This window comes from Gymnoscopelus microlampas (genome assembly GCF_963454915.1).
Source record: "Gymnoscopelus microlampas genome assembly, chromosome: 11".
Lineage (NCBI taxonomy): Eukaryota > Metazoa > Chordata > Actinopteri > Myctophiformes > Myctophidae > Gymnoscopelus > Gymnoscopelus microlampas.
In genome coordinates this window covers 30,766,281-30,784,327 of record NC_139948.1, presented here as the reverse complement: position 1 = coordinate 30,784,327, position 18,047 = coordinate 30,766,281, and the positions used below count along the sequence as shown (strand labels likewise).

Genomic DNA, 18,047 nt, shown 5'->3' with positions numbered 1-18,047 from the left:
ACGGTGGCTGTCATTGTCAGAGAATCTGGAGGAAGAGCAAGATTTTATGCTTGAAGCATCACAAAGCAGTTAATAGTTGACTACATACTGTAGCCCACAGGCGTTTTTGGGAGCCACCGGGAGCCACCAGGAGCCACCAGCTCGCAATTGGGAAGGAGAGGAAAATTAAATGCACAAGGACAAGTTCACAAATATGCAGTACATGAGTGCATACATGCAAAGACACACACACACACACACACACACACACAAACGCGCACGTGCACACGCACACGCACACGCACACGCACACGCACACGCACACGCACACGCACATGCACATGCACATGCACATATCATGGATGTTTATTTTCTTACAGCATTGAGGATTTCCAGGACATTAACAATGAGCCATGTATGCTGGTTGACTGAATGTGACCCACAAGAAAGGGCCCACACAAGGTTAGGGGCCTTGATCACTGCCAATGAGCCGAACAACACGATGAGGCTGCCACGTGCACAAACATGCGCACTTAAGATACAGAAATAAATACACACTGCTTACTGTTGCTCTTCATTTCAGTCGTATAAATCAAGGAATAATGCACACACATACATACTGTACATACTGCAAACACATACAGTATACACATGCATACGCATAAACAAGAGACAGTTAGACAGCTGTATATGTGCATACATGCGCACACACACACACAAAGTGATTATGCTATTAAATTAGGTAGGTAGGTAAATAGGTAGGTACTTTATTCATCCCAAAAAAAAGTATAGGTGTTACAGCAGCTCATATCAAAACAACAAGAACATTGACAGTATAATAACAAAATACAAGTGACATTAGAATACAAATAAAATATAAATTTACAATATACATGGACAGAACAGTCCAGTAGATTTAACATCACCCAGCCTGACTGATCACCCTGATCGAGCCTGTCTTGCTGCAGGAAGGCAGAATCGGTCTCCTATAGCGTTCCTTAGTGCAACAGAGTTGTAATAAGCTGACGCTAAAGGAGCTTCTCAGCTCTGCCACACTGTCATGTACTGTAGGAGATGAGAGGGATTGACCATGATGGCCAGGTGTCTGGTCCTCATCCTCCTCCAGTGGAGAAGCAGCTCTCCGTTTTGATGCACAACATACGAACATAATGTGGAACAAACTCCCAGAAAACTGAGGGTCTGCTCAGTTCTTTTAAAACAAACTAAAGACCTTTCTGTTTGCCACTGCCTTTTTACTGAGGTTTTTAATATGTAATATCATTTGTATTAGTCTTTGTCTTTTTATTATCTCTTATTTGTCTGGTTTATTTATTTATTTATTTTACTTATTTTGGTTTTCTATTTTATTGTATTCAAATGTTTACCCATTTTCAACATTGCCAGTGTCCAGGCTGTAGAGAAGAGAGCCAGCATTCCTATTCAGCTTGTTCAGCCTCCTGGTGTCACCTCCTTAATGCACCCTCCCCAACATATCACCATATATAGCACTGCACTGGCCACTGTTGACGGGTTCAGAGTCCAGTACAAACCACCTCCTCAGGAAATAAAGCTGGTTCTGGCCCCATGTACAGGACATCCATCTTAATGTCTTAATCACTTGATATTATTTAATAGTATTGAACTGTTTGTGGAAGTCCAGAGCTTGGAAAGATCACATTCTAGAAGGGACGGATGCTCAGTGGAAGAGAGGGAGGAAGAGGATCAGGTTAACTGTGATTGCTATTCAATACCATTCTACCAACCAATCAGATTACTCCTTTCGGTTCCTAGGGATCATCTGCAGTCGACAGCTCATTTATTTCTACTATCCCATGTGCCTCTCCTCTCACTGTTAATTCATCTCTTCATTTACCCCACTTTCCTCTCCTCCTTCAGCAATATCCTCTCAGCTCTGCTGTCCTCATCCCTCTTCCCAGGTCCTGTCCATCGTCAGAAGTCTGACAGTGTAGACCTTTGGTCTTTGTGGTTAGGAATGGTCCCAGGACACCCATATGGAGCAGCAGAGTTTAGACAATGGTCTCCTGGCCTGATTCCCATGTGCAGCTTCACTGACATTGAAACTCCTTTGATACGTTGTGAATGTCTGAGTGGCATGAAGTTATGGATGCTGGTCTGGTCAGCCTCTGGCTCAGACAAAAATGGCTACAAGTCATAGTATGTGTGTTGCTATGCTGCTCTGGCATTATGCAGTTTTCATGTGTTCTCAGTTTGCATAAAAATCAGTGCAGTTCTTTGTAGTTGAATATATTAAATCATCACAATGTGTGTACTGTAAATATAGCTCTGCTGCTTGAAGCAGTATATGGCAGAGTTTCCTGCCACATGCTCATTGAGGTACCTGGCCTAGATAGACCAGTCTTTCAACACCATTAATATTCACCTTTCATAGAGCAGGTCATCAATTTAGGCTGATTAGAGCTATTAAATCATCCATGCCAAACCACAGAGGAGAGGAAAACAGGAAGCATGAGAGTAAAAAATAACTACTGTAGTTATCTCTGTTTGGGTGGATCATAAATTGTGCTCACATTAAGTCTATTGGCATGGGATAAGGAAGGTGTGTTAATCACAAGTAAAAAAATAAAATAATAATCATTTCAAAATAATTAAAAATCATCAATGCTTAAATAGTCCTCAGGACCTCTTTGCAATCTTATACAGGCTGAATTAAGAGTACTCTACAGTAACTATTATGATACTACAAACAGCCATATTTTATGTATGTTTCAAAAAGTACAAAAAACTGAGTAGAATTATGAATACATTTTGGATATTGTTCAGCCTCTCAAATAATATCTTCCAAAATATATATTTAGGAAAATATATATTTTGCCCATATCAAAATGTGAAGTAACATTTTTGCAGTATGGCTCAGCACATTTTTACATTTTGAGGACAACTGTCTGTTTAGTTAGCTGTCAGCACCCTGGGCCTGGGTGCAATATGTGATGATATACATTTCTTTCAGCATCACCTGTACAAATAGAGGTTGTCTCCGGTGCTTCCTTCCTAGGCTGTCCGCTGCATCTTTGTAGCCCCTGGTTCCCAGGTATATCAGGGTCATCTGTTCTAGTGGGTCAAATATTTTACAACCCGGTGCACCATGCCCTGGACCTGTTTGTTTTCGTGCTGCTGCCTTCCCGCGGTGACAGCAGGGGGGCCATGGTGAGTCCAGAAGTCTTCACTGTCATGACACTAACCATGCTGTCTACATGGAGACAGGAGCAACACTAAAGACTTTTACAACTCCCCTGGTGTTGTAAATGTACCTGTTCACTGATATCAGCCCTGGGTTTGTGTGGGTGGTGGTTTTGTGAGGTATGACAGAGGAGGTGTTTAGAAGGTGTGGGTGTCGGGTCACTGCGGACACACTGAACCATCTCAGGTGGTTCAGATACCGGGACCTGACTCCTACAGTATGCTTTACAGCATCCTTGTTATTGTACATCTGGTGCCCTCTAGGACAGAGTGAGAGCTCATAACTTTTGCAGGCCAAAGGTACACAGCCAGGAGTCTTGGAACCTCTGATAAAATGGGAAATTCTGGTGTGTAAGTCTATAGGGTCATAAGAGTAGTTGATCAATACCTTTCAGTGGGCTGAACCCCTGACTAACCCTCTCCCTGTGAGGCGGGAAGCTGCAGGGCCCAGGTCAGAGTTAAATAGCTTGTCTCTTCTTCACAGATGTGCAAGCACAATCACTATGATCTATGGTCTGAGATTGCACTTTGAAGATCCCAACACAATGTTAGAGAGGGAAACTGCAATGAAATTAGATTTGGTCTCCAAAGAGCTCCTGCAGAGCTGTCCTTTCAATAAATTGCATGTGTAGTCAGAGGCATTGTAAAAAGGCACAGTAAAAATGGCTCAGGCAACCGCGCACACCCACACGCGCGCACGCGCGCGTACACACACACACACACACACACACACACACACACACACACACACACACACACACACACACACACACACACACACACACACACACACACACACACACACACACACACACACACACACACACACACACACACACACACACAGATAGAGCTACATGTGATTTCTGCACAAAAATAATAAATGTTACAAAAATAACATGGCTCAGAGCGTTTTGACATCCTGTTGACAGTCACAGGGTACAACACAGATTATTTGTCACTCAACCAATTAGCAAAGGACCCAATTTACATATTAGGGATACACTTAGCACATTATTATGGTATTATGGGTGGCAGAAGTGGCAAAAACAATTGTCAGGCTTCCTCAAAGCATCTATCAAAGCCTAAATAAACCTCCTTGATATTATTCTAATCACAAAGGAACATTGTGAAGTCACACAATGATGCCCACAAGACAGTTAAACCTCCACTATCAAGTTAGGACCAAAATATTCAACACCAATTACTATAGCTATAGCTTACAGCAGGGGTTTTCAACAGGTGGTCCATGGACCACTTGTGGTCCCTGAAGGTATTGCATGTGGTCCCTGACCATGTTGCAATATGTTTTTTTCTTCTTGTTCCATGGAATAGTGCATATTATCAATGTTGTCAGTTTCTGGGAAGGCGGAGGTCAAGAAATTCCACAGAAAAGGGAGTTAGAATCTCAAGAAGGGGAAGTGTACCGGATTGCCTGATGTAGTCATCATTATTAGGAAATGTGGCCATATAATTGCATGTGTCTGTGTAGTGTAGTCCATGGACCACTGGTTGAGAAACAGTGGGATGTATCATCATGGGATGCATGTATACAGTAGCAAGTGTTAGCAAAGCACTAATCTTAGCTCTAATCTCACCCAACACAACAGTTGTCCCCAGGTTGATTCTTAAGCAGGGTGGTGGTCCCTGGTTCACAATCAGTTGAAAACCCCTGGCTTATAGTCTTCCATCAAACGTTATTTAACCACATGAACCCACACATTGTGATGCATTGTGAGCTTGTAGATTGGCTGTTTTCCACAAAGAGATTTGGTGTAGAGAGGGGCAAGGAGGGGGCCTAGTATAGACCCCTGGTGGACTACGGTCAATGAAGTAGGGTTTAAGAGCCATGTCTGTTTTCATACAGTTATGTCCTGATGTGAATATATGCTAGGACAATTTTCAGAGGAGGGCTTTTTATTTTCCATAATGTGGAAGTATCAGGGGCATTTGAATTGACCATACAGTATCTTGCTTTCAATGCGTGTTATATGGTCAGTGGTTCTGATGAAATCACCTAATTGAACATCCATTTTTATGCCCCACATTGAACTTCTGTCATCTATGCTGAACACTCAGAACTAAGTCAGTCTGTCAGGGCTGGAGGGGGGGGGGCACGAAAATGAAAATGTATGTTCCCCCACAGCGTTGGCCTGGTTCCACATTTCAACATGCATTTTCTGTGGTTCCTACCTACTCTGTATACGGAAACTATATTTCTTGTTTCTAGATGTTGGACTCTGTGTAACCACTCACAGGTGATTCCCTGTTCCCTACTTGGCAGTCTTTTTACTACCATATGGTGTCCACTTTGAACTCAAAGCACTTTCCCATCCACACAACACACATACTGTCACAGAGAGCAACATCTGTATTTTATATCCACTAAACGATATATTTACTGGAAGAAAGAACCATTTTCAGATTGAATACTTGTTGATTTCTGTTAGATCACAAGCCAAATGCAGTGGGGTCAACCTTACCATTATCCACCTCATTCACATCTTGTTCAACAGCACCTACTGTATATACTGTATTAGTATTTGTGCTGTACTGGTACACCGTTAATACAAAAGATGAAAATGTAATGTACGAGTAAGTAACGCTGTATAGTGCAGGTTGTAATAGAAAGTGTTACCGTCAAAACAATTTCAATGTAGAATGTAGGCATTTAGCAGACACTCTTTTCTTATCCAGAGCAACTTACAAAGTGCAAGGTCGAAGTAGGCTAATGGCACGAACCCTAGTCAAACAGCAGGGTAAATGGACAAGTAAATAGAGTCCAAGGAAAACTGTTAAGTGCTACAAAGTAAGGATACCAGATAAACATAAACCTATAGCGTCTGTCTAAACAACAAGCTACAGTATCTTAATAACATACATAACATATGACAAGTAACCAACAAGTACCTATGCACAGCATAACTAAACTATCTACTGTGAAAAAAAACAACAACAAGTGATAGAAGGAATGCGGGGTGCTTGGTGGTGAGGTACAGTAGATTGTGAAGAGTTGAGTTTTCATTCAGACTGTGGCGGAAAATGGGGAGTGAGTTATTACATCTGCTGCTATTTAACTGCCTCATCATCCCATGCTCATTTACACACACACACACACACACACACACACACACACACACACACACACACACACAATGTATGAATGCTTCTGCATACGGTGGGGGAAAGGTGGTCTCACAAAGCCTTTACTGCAAAGTTATTTCAGTTTTGATCTTTAGTTAAAGGTAGGGTAAGTGATTTGCAATCATCATAAATCATAAATAATTGCAAAATGGGTCTATGTTCTGATAGTGCTCGTTACTATAGAGTGTCCTGTCCATATAAGGAGTCTCCATGTCTCTCCAGCTCTTTATAAAACAGAAAATGCATTTTTGTTTCAGTTTCAGTTTCATTTCCAATTTTATCCAATCAGGATAGAGAACTCAATCAGGATATAGATTAAACAAGTGAAATTGGAAGTGATGACACTAAGAAACGAGCAGGTAAATTAGAACTGGAACACTATAAAAATGAAGCTTAAAATGGGTACTTTCTCCTGATTGGCTGAGATTTTGACACCTACCAGAAAATGTATTTTCTGTTTATTAAAGAGCTGGAGAGACGGGGAGACTCCTGTTACTGAACAAACACTCTATATTACTATCAGAATATAGTGCTTTAACCTTTTAAAAAAATACTTTTTGTTTTAACCCAAAAATATCACTTACCCTACCTTTAATCTAACAATGTCCAACACAGTCTGAGTCACTCTTACATTTCTCCATGTGCAAATAAATCAGTCAACTCCATATATGGGCATAAAAGGGACAAGGACTGACAGATACAGCGATCTCCATATATGGGTGTATTGGTCTGATCAGTGGTGCAACATCTAGGTGAGGGCCCAAACCTCTAGTATAAAAAACAACCCAATAGCCTATTGTCTCCATGTGTTGCTGTCCTTCCTTTCTTGACTCATTTAAACCATAAAGAGTTCCTCGAGAATGTACTTTATGACTGACCTTGCAGACTGACATGACATTTCCTTTTGCTGACCAGTGATAAGGCTGGAAACATGATATGTGCAGAGACAATAATATATGTAGCCGACCTAAAGCCTTGTCAGCATATATCCATATCTATAGCACAACTTAAAGAGCTCACATTTAGAGGACATTTTCTATTCCTGTCTCGCTGGATGGATACATTTCAATTATGAGTAGTACTACACCTCTGTTGTCATAATCATACACAAATATCAACACCAAACTTTTACATTTTTTGATCAAATAATAATAATTCTTTACATTTATTTGATCCTACCTGGAGGGCCAGGTGGGTTGGATATGCTGCAACAGGTCAGTTCAGATAGCATCTGTCTGCTAAGGTTAAGTAAAAAACATATTGAATTATATATTGTTTATAGTAGTTCCCTGTCGTTTCTAAACTTCCTCGGTCTTCTTGGATGTGTTTCCAAAATAAATAAACAAAAAAACACACTCGCACGCACGCACACACACTCGCACACACTCGCACACACGCACACACGCACACACGCACACACACACACACATTTATATACTGTGTTTCACTAGTAAGAGACCACACCTTCTGCTCAAGGTAAACATTATTTATTGAACACAATACAATGAAATGAATGTTTGTTGCTGGGGAGCCCAAGGCGGGGCGAGACTCAGGGTGGGGGTATAGTCTCGGGAGCCAGGCGACCGCCGCAGTTGCTCTGCTCAGGAGCGGTCTATCTGCTCAGGAGCGGTCTGTTGCCTTCGCTCCGACACTGCCCCGCCCTGGGGCTCCTGGAGGATGGAGAAAAACGAAGTTAGATGAGCGAAATTGGTAAGAAAGGAGGTGGTTGGGGAGGAGGAGGGAATTTAGATTTGCGAGCAGCCAAATCAAACAGGTAGGTGATACAATCGCAGGTGTACTTATACTGTGGTGATTGCCGCGTGGATTGGCTGAGAGATAATCAGCGCAGCTGAACTTGGTAAGGTGATTGCCTTACCAAGTTGAGCAGAGGTTGAGCAGTGGGAGGTCTCCACTCCTGAACATGCGTTGAATACAACTACATTTCACTAGTAAGAGACCACACCTTCTGCTCAAGGTAAACATTATTTATTGAACACAATACAATGAAATGAATGTTTGTTGCTGGGGAGCCCAAGGCGGGGCGAGACTCAGGGTGGGGGTATAGTCTCGGGAGCCAGGCGACCGCCGCAGTTGCTCTGCTCAGGAGCGGTCTATCTGCTCAGGAGCGGTCTGTCGCCTTCGCTCCGACACTGCCCCCAAAAGGCTGGCTTGAAGGTGGGAAAGGCCGGGAGGTGGAGACGGTGGTCTCTAGGCGGGCAACTGTTGCGTGATTCCTCCTGGCTTGAAGGTGGGAATGGCCGGGAGGTGGAGACGGCTGGTCTCTTGACGACGGCCGGTAGGTGGAGATGGGTGGCTTCTAGGCGGGCGACTGTCGAGTGATTCCTCCCGTCCTTGGACCCTCGGTCGGGCGAGGAAAAACTCCCTCCGGGGAGGATGGAGGAGGAAGAAACCTCGGGAAGGATCGCGAAGGAGGGGACCCCCTTCCAGGGCGGACAGGCTAGGAAACAACACGCCAGTTACGGTCGCCGCAGGTGGAGATGGTCGTTGCGCAGGTCTTGGACGTTTGTTCTTATGCAGGAGTGGTAAGCTTCCGAGGACCATTGACCGAGGATGCGGACGACGCGGTCTGGCGGCCGTGTCTGGACACGGTGGAGGCGGCGCCGATCCGGAAGGAGTGGGCGGAGTAAAGCTGAGGTGGAATGCCGGAAAGGAGAGGATTTGGCGGAGGTGATGGTCAAACCAGAAGCGGGTGGCGATGGAACCGGGCTCGGTGGTGAACTGGAGTGACGTGGCTGGTCAGTAAGGTATTGGATCGGCAGGTTTGGTTGCTGACTGTCGCAGGAAATTGAGGAACTGGCAATGGAATCGGTAATGGGTTATGTGGCGGGAGGTGAGCTGCACCAAGGTTGGAATGTTGGGTGGCGAAGGTCCGAGAGGGAGGACGGAGGAATGACGAGATATCGGGAGAATAGGAACGGCCGATAGTGTAAGCTGGGCTGTGGTACCTTGTGGGTTAGGACGCTTATTGCAACGATCTGTAGGCCCCAAAAGGCGCGGCGGAAGCTATTGGGTAAGCTCACGGAGTGCGGTTGATGGACGGAGGGGCCGAAGGTGTTGGGGCCAGGCGGAGGCGCGCCAGTGGCACTGACGGCAGTAGCCGAGCTGAGTGAATGGAGCTGCGTCGGTGTAGCGCTGGGTGTCGTCAGGGAGAGTATCGAAGCCTTGACGAAGGTGATGCTGTTCCGTTTGTTGGGGAGGTAGTGCCGGAGGGAATCGGAGGTCTGAGAAGACCGACTTGACCGTGGAGAGGCTGCGTGAGCTGCTTGAGAGATGTGCTGGGGCTGGCGGCCCGAACGAGTGTGTAAGCTGCTCGTAGCATGGCTGAGGAGTGATGCGTCCAGGTGAGCAAGGAACGTGAGCTGCTTGTGAGTCGACCTGGGCTACCTCCCTGATTTTGGGTTGAGGTGATCGTGGAGCGAGAACAGCTTGAGGTCAACCTGTGGGTCAAGGGTGCCTTTCTTTTCTTCTTCTTGGCACACGGCACGGGGAGAGGTGGCGCACGGCGCCGGTCCGAGGGAGGGAATGGACGAGGTGCAGTGGGCACCTGTGGGCGTGCTCATGAGGAGTGTGTGCTGCTTGCGGCGTGGCTTGGGAGTGACAGACCCCGGTGGCCGCGGGACGTGAACTGCTCAGGGGATGACTTGGAGGTGACGGGTCTGGGTGAACGTGCGGTGCGAGGCGAACGTGGGGCGAGAACTGTGGTTCTGTTTACTGAGAAATGGCATGCTAAGTTGTTTGTAGATCCCTTGTGAGTGAGTCTGTACTACTCTGCATTTGTCTTGGCGCCGACGTGAGCAGGTTCAGATGGGCTGACGATGGCTTCTCTCTCCCGCCTGGAGTAGAACGCCACCATGACGGGTCGGCTCCGAAATCTGGTGGAAGCTAGTCATGTACTGTGGAACCTCCGGGCAAGGGGCCGAGTCCATCCTGGCCCGGGGCTTCGGCCAGTCCAAGGCAGTGGGGTGTACCTCGGCCGGGACCTGGAGAAAGCAAGCCGCTACCCCCTTGATGTGGATGAGTCCCAGCGTGTTGTCGTTAAGGTGAAGGTCAACGTAGGCGACGTGATCCCCATAGATTGCCAAGCCATCCACGGCTGCTTGAAGGACAACCTGGACGTGACGGGTCCGGATGAGCATGTGGCATGGCCTGCTTGAAAACCCGATGGTGCTGGGTCCAGGTGATCATGTAACGAAAGCTGCTTGGGGGATGACCTTGAGGTGTTGGGTCTGGGTAGGCATGGGCGTGCGTAGTGGGATGCTGGGGGAAACCTGGAGGTGAGGGTCCAGGCGGGCGAGCATCGTGGGCTGCTTGGGGGGAGCCTGGAGGTGATGGTCCAGGTGGGCGAGCATCGTGGGCCGCTTGGGGGAAACCTGGAAGTCACGGGTCCGGGTGGGCGTGGGTTACTTGGGGGGAACTTGGGGTGGCGGGTCCAGGCGGGCGAGCGTCGTGGGCTGCTTGAGGAATAACCTGGGGGTGACGGGTCCAGGTGGGCGTGCGGCAAGAGCTGCTGATGGGTCCAGGTAATCCTGGGGCTTCTCTGCTGTGCAGGGGAGGGAGGCGGGGACTGGAGAGTGCCGGGTTGCATCCTGTTGAGGTGGGGCAGCTGGGGTAGCTGTGGCTAGGGTGTGGGATGAGGCTGGTGCGGGGAAGGGGTTGAAGCCGAGGGGCAAGAGAGTTGTTGGAGAACAGCTGAGCTGGGTCGGGTAGTGGCGTGGTCTGGGTGGAAGGCGCCGCAATGCATGAGGGGGGAAGTGAGTGGGCGGCAGAGCGCCCTGAACGGGGGCGGGGCTTGAGGCGGGGAAATGCCGCCGGGCAAGAGGTGCCACCTGAGCCAGGGGCGGGGCTTGAGGCGGGGGAATGCCGCTGGGCGAGAGGTGCCGCCTAAGCGAAGGGGTCTTAGGGCAGCAGGGGGGGCGGGGGGGCTGGCTGAGCATGGTGGAGTGCTGTCCGGGGCGTCTGGCGGGGGTGGATGGGGTGCGGGACGCCGTGCAGCGCGGGGAGGAGCAGGGGAGGCGGCCGGTGTATGGCTAGCGAGCCGGGCGCCGATGAAGCACTGCGGGAAGAGTTGAGACTTGTTGAACGGAGACGAGCCGCTGTGCCTGGGAGGGTGGCGGGGTGCGCTGCTGCACCGGCCGGCGTGCTGGTGAGGGGGAAGGGGGAGCGTGGGGGTGCGGCTGCTGCCTTGCGGGGGAGCGGGGGTGGGAGGGAGGGGGGGTTGGAGTTAGGCGGGGAGCGCTGCTGCACTACCCGCCGGCGTGCTGGTGAGGGAGAGGAGTTAGGGAGGTGAGGCGAAGGCATAATGTGCCGCGTTGGCTGCCGTGCGGGGGGGGGGGGGGGGGGGGGGGAGAGTAGAGGTTGCGGGGCACTGGGCACCCGCCGTGCAAAGAGGGTGGGAAGGCGGAGGGGGAATAGAGGTTGCGGGGCACTAGGCACCCGCCGTGCAAAGAGGGTGGTAAGGCGGAGGGGGAATAGAGGTTGCGGGGCACTAGGCACCCGCCGTGCAAAGAGGGTGGGAAGGCGGGGGGGGGGGAATAGAGGTTGCGGGGCACTAGGCACCCGCCGTGCAAGGAGGGTGGAAAGGCGGGGGGGAATAGAGGTTGCGGGGCACTAGGCACCCGCGGTGCAAGGAGGGTGGGAAGGCGGGGGGGGAATAGAGGTTGCGGGGCACTAGGCACCCGCCGTGCTTGAGAGGTAGAAGGGAGAGAAGAGAGGGGGGGACGTTGGAGGGAGGCGAGGCGGGGCGAGCCTGCCGGTGGGGGTGGGGGAGGCTGGGAGCGGGGGGGGGGGGGAGGCTGGGAGCGGGGGGGAAAGGGAGGGAGGGAGGCAGTTGGAGTTGGGCGGGGAGCGCTGCTGCTCTACCCGCCGGCGTGCTGGTGAGGGATAGGAGGGAGGGAGGTGAGGGCGAAATGCGCCGCAATGGCCGCCGTGCGGGGGAGCGGGGGGAGAATGGCGAGGTGCGGAGAAGCGCCTGCCTGTGAGGCGTGAGCCTTGCGGGGGAGGGAGGCGGGGGAAGGGAGGGGGGAAGGTGGTGGGGAGATGGCGAGGTACTGGCCACGGTGGCCGGTGCCTGCCTGTGAGCTGGGGGAACGTATGAGGCTTGCGTCGGCCGGCGTGAAGGTGAGGGAGGAGGGCCGAGCGCTCACCTGACGTTGGGAGGGAGGGTGGGGAGCAGCAGGAGGCGTGGCTGAGGATGACGGGCGGGCAGCGGAGCTGGAGTGAGAGGCCCGGGTGGGCGGAGCCGATCCTGCTGCGGGGGAGGGGGGCACGGTGCACTCCGTGCTGAGGTAGGCCAGGTAGGCTGCGAACGGGTCGGCCTTCCGGCCTGTTTTTGAAAAAAGGACGCCCCTGGCCGTAAGGACGCACTGTGAACCGATGACCGTCTAGTCTGATGTTGCTTGCAGGGGCGGGGCTTGCATGGAACAATTAAATGCGTGGAACAATTAAATGCATGTAACAAATTGAATGCATGGAACGCTTAGAGAACTACTGAGGTGATAGACAATGGCTAGAAACACTTGAACGCTTAAGTGAAAGATCTTTAGTAATTTAGAGGGCATGTCAAATGAACATGTGTTAATGTAGGACCTATGAGGCCACCATGATACAGAAGTTATGGGCTGGAGCTCGACAGAAGCTACGGAAATTAAAATATAAACAGATTAATCTCATACTTAACTCATATTCACCTAAGGGAGAATGCTGTGGTCGGTTTAGATTTGCGAGCAGCCAAATCAAACAGGTAGGTGATACAATCGCAGGTGTACTTATACTGTGGTGATTGCCGCGTGGATTGGCTGAGAGATAATCAGCGCAGCTGAACTTGGTAAGGTGATTGCCTTACCAAGTTGAGCAGAGGTTGAGCAGTGGGAGGTCTCCACTCCTGAACATGCGTTGAATACAACTACATATATGGAGAGCATAAGGATATTTGTTCCAATCACAACTCTGTCATGACCATCAGTGTACAAATTAATTTACGCCAGATGGTGCGATTATCTTCTCAACAGACAGTAATGAAGGTCAGAGGTCCAAAGATTGCTGGAACTCCGAACCGAACTGAATTAAACATGATAAAATAATCTCCCTGTCAAGTACAATCCCTTTCATTTGGAAGGACGGGACACTTCACACCGAATAGCCTGACTGCAGTGTGTTACACTTTTAAACGATTTCACACATGCAAGAAGACTAACATTCAGGGGTAAACGCTACGTCCCCTCTTCTTGCTGGGGGCAGAGGACAGGGGAAAGGGGGGATGAGAATAGGGGGACTCCTGGGAGGATGTAGGAAGTACGAAAATTGACGTGTCCAGAGATCAATATTGGAGAGCCTTTGGATCTCAACAGTGTAACCAAATCATTCTGTGGCTGCTTCTGCCTGAGGGGGCTTTGGCCTCTATCTCCCATGAGCTGATGATAGGTGCAGCAGAGAAGGTGGGACTGACAGGGTCAGGCTAATGGTCAGGGTAATGGTAGATGTCAGATTATATCAGCTTCATTCAATGTGGAGGGTGTGTGTGTGTGTGTGTGTGTGTGTGTGTGTGTGTGTGTGTGTGTGTGTGTGTGTGTGTGTGTGTGTGTGTGTGTGTGTGTGTGTGTGTGTGTGTGTACGTGTGTGTGTGTGTGTGTGTGTGCGTGCGTGCGTGCGTGTGCATGGGTTAGGGTGGAGAGGGTCCAATTTTTGGTCACGATATCTCCTTCATGGCCAAATTGTCTTAGATCAATATCCATCAACGCTGGTTTTCCTTGAGTGTAAAGGCTAAATACCTCAACGAGCACCAAACACAATCACAGTACTTAGTCGTGCATTAGTGGTATTTGAGTGGTCTCACCAAATTTAGTATCATCTGACAAAAAAGTCGGTGATGCATAATGTATCATTTATGCTTTAATGGACAGCTTTGATGGAAGTTACAGTTTACTGAGGATTATTCCAAAATTCATACTTTCTCAAATGGACTGATAAAATATGCCCCAATAAATACATAAGTAGGCAGTCCAAAGGAATCGATGACATTACATTAGGTGAACTTTGATACAATACTTTGTGAAACATGGGTCAATGTTAAGTGCACACGCTTCAGTAAATTGACTTCTTGGGAAGAATGGTCCCATCACTCATCATTACTTACTGCTTCAAAGTCAGTGGTGGAAAGTAACTAAGTACATTTACTTAAGTGCTGTACTTAAGTCCAATTTTGAGGTACTTTTACTTAACTGGAGTATTTCAAATTGTGTATACTTATTTTACTCCATCTCAGAGTCAAATATTGTACTTTTTACTACCACAATTATCAAAAAACTTTAGTTACAGTTACTTTGTAGATTTGGATTATTATTACAAAACATACATTAACCACTTCAGCCCTATTTAAACGTTGGCTATTTGAAAATAGCCGATCCACAATCTCACAATGCGTCGCATTTTCAAGAGACTTTTATACATTTTATACATTTGAAACCAGTGAAATGGGACATTCTGCATAATAGTACTTTTACTTTTGGTACTTTAATGATATTTTGATGTCAATACTTTTGTACTTTTACTCAAGTACATTTTGAATACCAGACTTTTACTTCTAACAGAGTATTTTTGCATTGAATCATTGATACTTTACTTAAGTAAAACATTCGAGTACTTTTCCCACCACTGTTCAAAGTAAACAGTCAAGTGTGAACTTCTGTCCTGAATTTTATTCAGCTGCCCTCTTGTGGCAAAAGGTGATAATGCACAAGGAGACTGCTCTGCTCAGCGGCAGTGCTGAACATGAGCATCATAAAGCAAACACCACCAGCAGCACCGAGATTTAAACATGATGCATTTACTCAGAACATTTAACAAAAAATATGTGTATAGCCGTTAAAGCAAGCTCATACAATTAAAACTTACGTTATTCAGGGAGATAACTTTAGGTTCATGATTATGTGCACGAGATGTTGTGCTCTGCAAGATAATGAGCAGGATGGGGGGAGAGAGAGAGAGAGGGGAGAGAGAGAGAGAGAGAGAGAGAGAGAGAGAGAGAGAGAGAGAGAGACCCTCCCCACAAACACACACACTCACACACACACACACACACACACACACACACACACACACACACACACACACACACACACACACACACACACACACACACACACAGAGAGAGAGAGAGAGAGAGAGAGAGAGAGAGAGAGAGAGAGAGAGAGAGAGAGAGAGATGGGGGGTGACTGGGGTAGCCTAGCCCTAGATATACTCTTCTTACTGCAGAAGTAACAGTCAGTGGTAATCAGTGAGAGTGGACGTGCTGCTCTTCTGTTAACGCACGACTCATCACGCCTCCTCCTCCGCAGTGCTGGACAGCGCTCTGCTCTGCTCTTTCTGTACAGGATAGTGACAGACAGTGACCTGCTGGCTGCCACAGCGCGCTGTACACTATAGACACTAGACAGAGGCTACAGAACAGCATGAGAGACGCACCGCGGACCCATTGATAAAAAATACCATCACTGGAATTAAAATGCACACCTGGGCTTCTGATGATCACCACTCCGCCTCCTCTGTTTAGCACCACTGCCCTGTATCTGTTTATGTCACACACTGGCAAGCGAGCAACGCATGATGAGTACCTTATCGCTGCTGTTTATTTGTGGAGTGGTAAGTAGCCGGTCTACCCTACTCTACGTGCGCGATTTCACACGATTAATTATTAAGAGTAATTATGATATTATGCTAAAGCTGCAGTTGTTTAATTTTGGTAGCCATCTATAATGCATGATTTGTTTTACATATGCTAAATCAGAGTTAGGCTGAGTGGACTTGGCAGGGGTTCCCTGCCCCGCGTTGCCTACAGCAGTGGTTCTCAACCTTTGATCCATTACTGCATCAAAAGTAATCAACAAACTGGTCAAACATTGGCCAAATTGTCAAATAATATAGGAAGGAGGCAAACATTGTGAAAATAGTAGATCTACAAGCTCACAACACCTCATGTTGCTACTTGTAAGGCGCTGTGAGCTTGTAGATCTACTATTTTGACAATATTTATCTGTGGAACCGAGTCAAACTAAATGTAATGCCTCATCTCCTACGATTCCAAGTGCTTGTCAGGGTGGGGGGGGGGTCCCCAGTTGAAATATGATAATTTTGGAGGGTCCCCATTTGAAATATGATTATTTTGGGACGTCCCCAGTTGAAATATGATTATTTTGGGGGGTCCCCAGCTGAAATATGATTATTTTGGGGGATCCCTAGCTGAAATATGATTATTTTGGGGGGTCCCCAGCTGAAATATAATTATTTTGGGGGGTCCCCAGCTGAAATAAAATAATTTTGGGGGGTCCCCAGCTGAAATATGATTATTTTGTGGGGTCACAGCCTGAAAAGTTTGAGAACCACTGGCCTACAGTAACCTATAATAACGGTTACCAATTAGTCACGGTAGTCAAGTCAGTGTGCTGGGGAAGCATCTCTCCAGCAGAGCTCATTAGTATTTAGCTGGAGTAAAGTCGGGTATTGGAAAGAGTTGACTGGCATTTTTGTTTAACATTCGGCTCCATTCAAGAATTCATGTGGCAGGTGCTTTGGTCCATTGACTTGTATTGTATTGGATAGTTGTTGTATGCCTGAGTAACTGTCATCATTCCTGTGATGATGGAATTAGAAAAGAGGACACACAGTTGATGTTTGCGTGAACGTTTTATATAAGATAGTAGGTTATGTCTACACATTGGCAGGTTATTTGAAACAACTGATTGATGTCAACAATTAGAAAGACAAGGATGAAGATGATGATGATGATGGTGGTGGTGGTGGTGTTGGTTATGATGAAGACCAAACGCCAAACTTAGGCATACATGGAGGTCAGGTCATGTTCAGTAAGAGTCTTGACATGTGTACGGCAGCTGGTCTAATTACATTCTGTAGCTCAGCCATCGTGTGAACAGCCCTGCATGTTAAGGGACACTGTTATGACAGCTGGCGTACAGAGTGCTGACACTGGGATGCTTTTGCAGACTTACATTTAAAGATAAACTCTCAAAATGACTATGAAATTGAGGAGAGTACAAACTGAGCATCACAGCTGGACCACTGTGTGCTTGCTCGCGCGCGCGCGTGTGTGGGGGTGTGTGTGTCTGTGTGTGTGTGTGTGTGTGTGTTCCGATTATATGTGACTAAACCATCTGCTTAGAAATGACAGGGATAAAGAGAGACGGGAGTTGGCCCATCGGTGGAAGACTAATGTCACTCATTTTTGCTGACCTAAGTCACTCCCAAACAGATACTGTAGCTACAGTAGACATGCTCAAGGCACTTAATTTGCAATGCGGCGATTTCAAAGCAGTTATTTTCAACCCAGCCACACTGAAACGAAATCAGGAGGAAGAGGGTGGATGATGGGCTATAAGACTGGAGAGTGACATGAGGAATAACACAGAGAAAGCCAAAAGACGTGAAATAAACAGAGAGCTCCCACAGGTGAAAAACAGGAAGCGAAGAAGAGAAGGTAAATACATAAAGAGAAGAGAGAGAGGGAGAGACAGAGGAGAGAATTAAAAAGAGCGGATTGGAGAGAGTATTAGAGAGAGACTGAGAACAGAGACTGAGAGGAGAGAGACAGGGCTGTACGTACATCTGTTTCTGAATGAAAACACGGACACCAGGCTGAGGGAAGGAGAGAGGGAGAGAAAGGGAGCGAGAGGTAG

General features: G+C 47.7%; 1 protein-coding gene across 1 annotated transcript in view; it reads left to right on the top strand.

The window, feature by feature from the left end:
* Window positions 1-15,613: 15,613 nt before the first annotated feature.
* ngfra (nerve growth factor receptor a (TNFR superfamily, member 16)) overlaps window positions 15,614-18,047 on the top strand; it is a 33,967-nt gene continuing 31,533 nt past the window's right edge. The window contains exon 1 of the mRNA XM_084071587.1: window positions 15,614-15,999. Within this exon, the coding sequence (XP_083927713.1) occupies window positions 15,961-15,999 (39 nt within the window). The 5' untranslated portion in view covers window positions 15,614-15,960. The remainder of the gene's footprint in view (window positions 16,000-18,047) is intronic.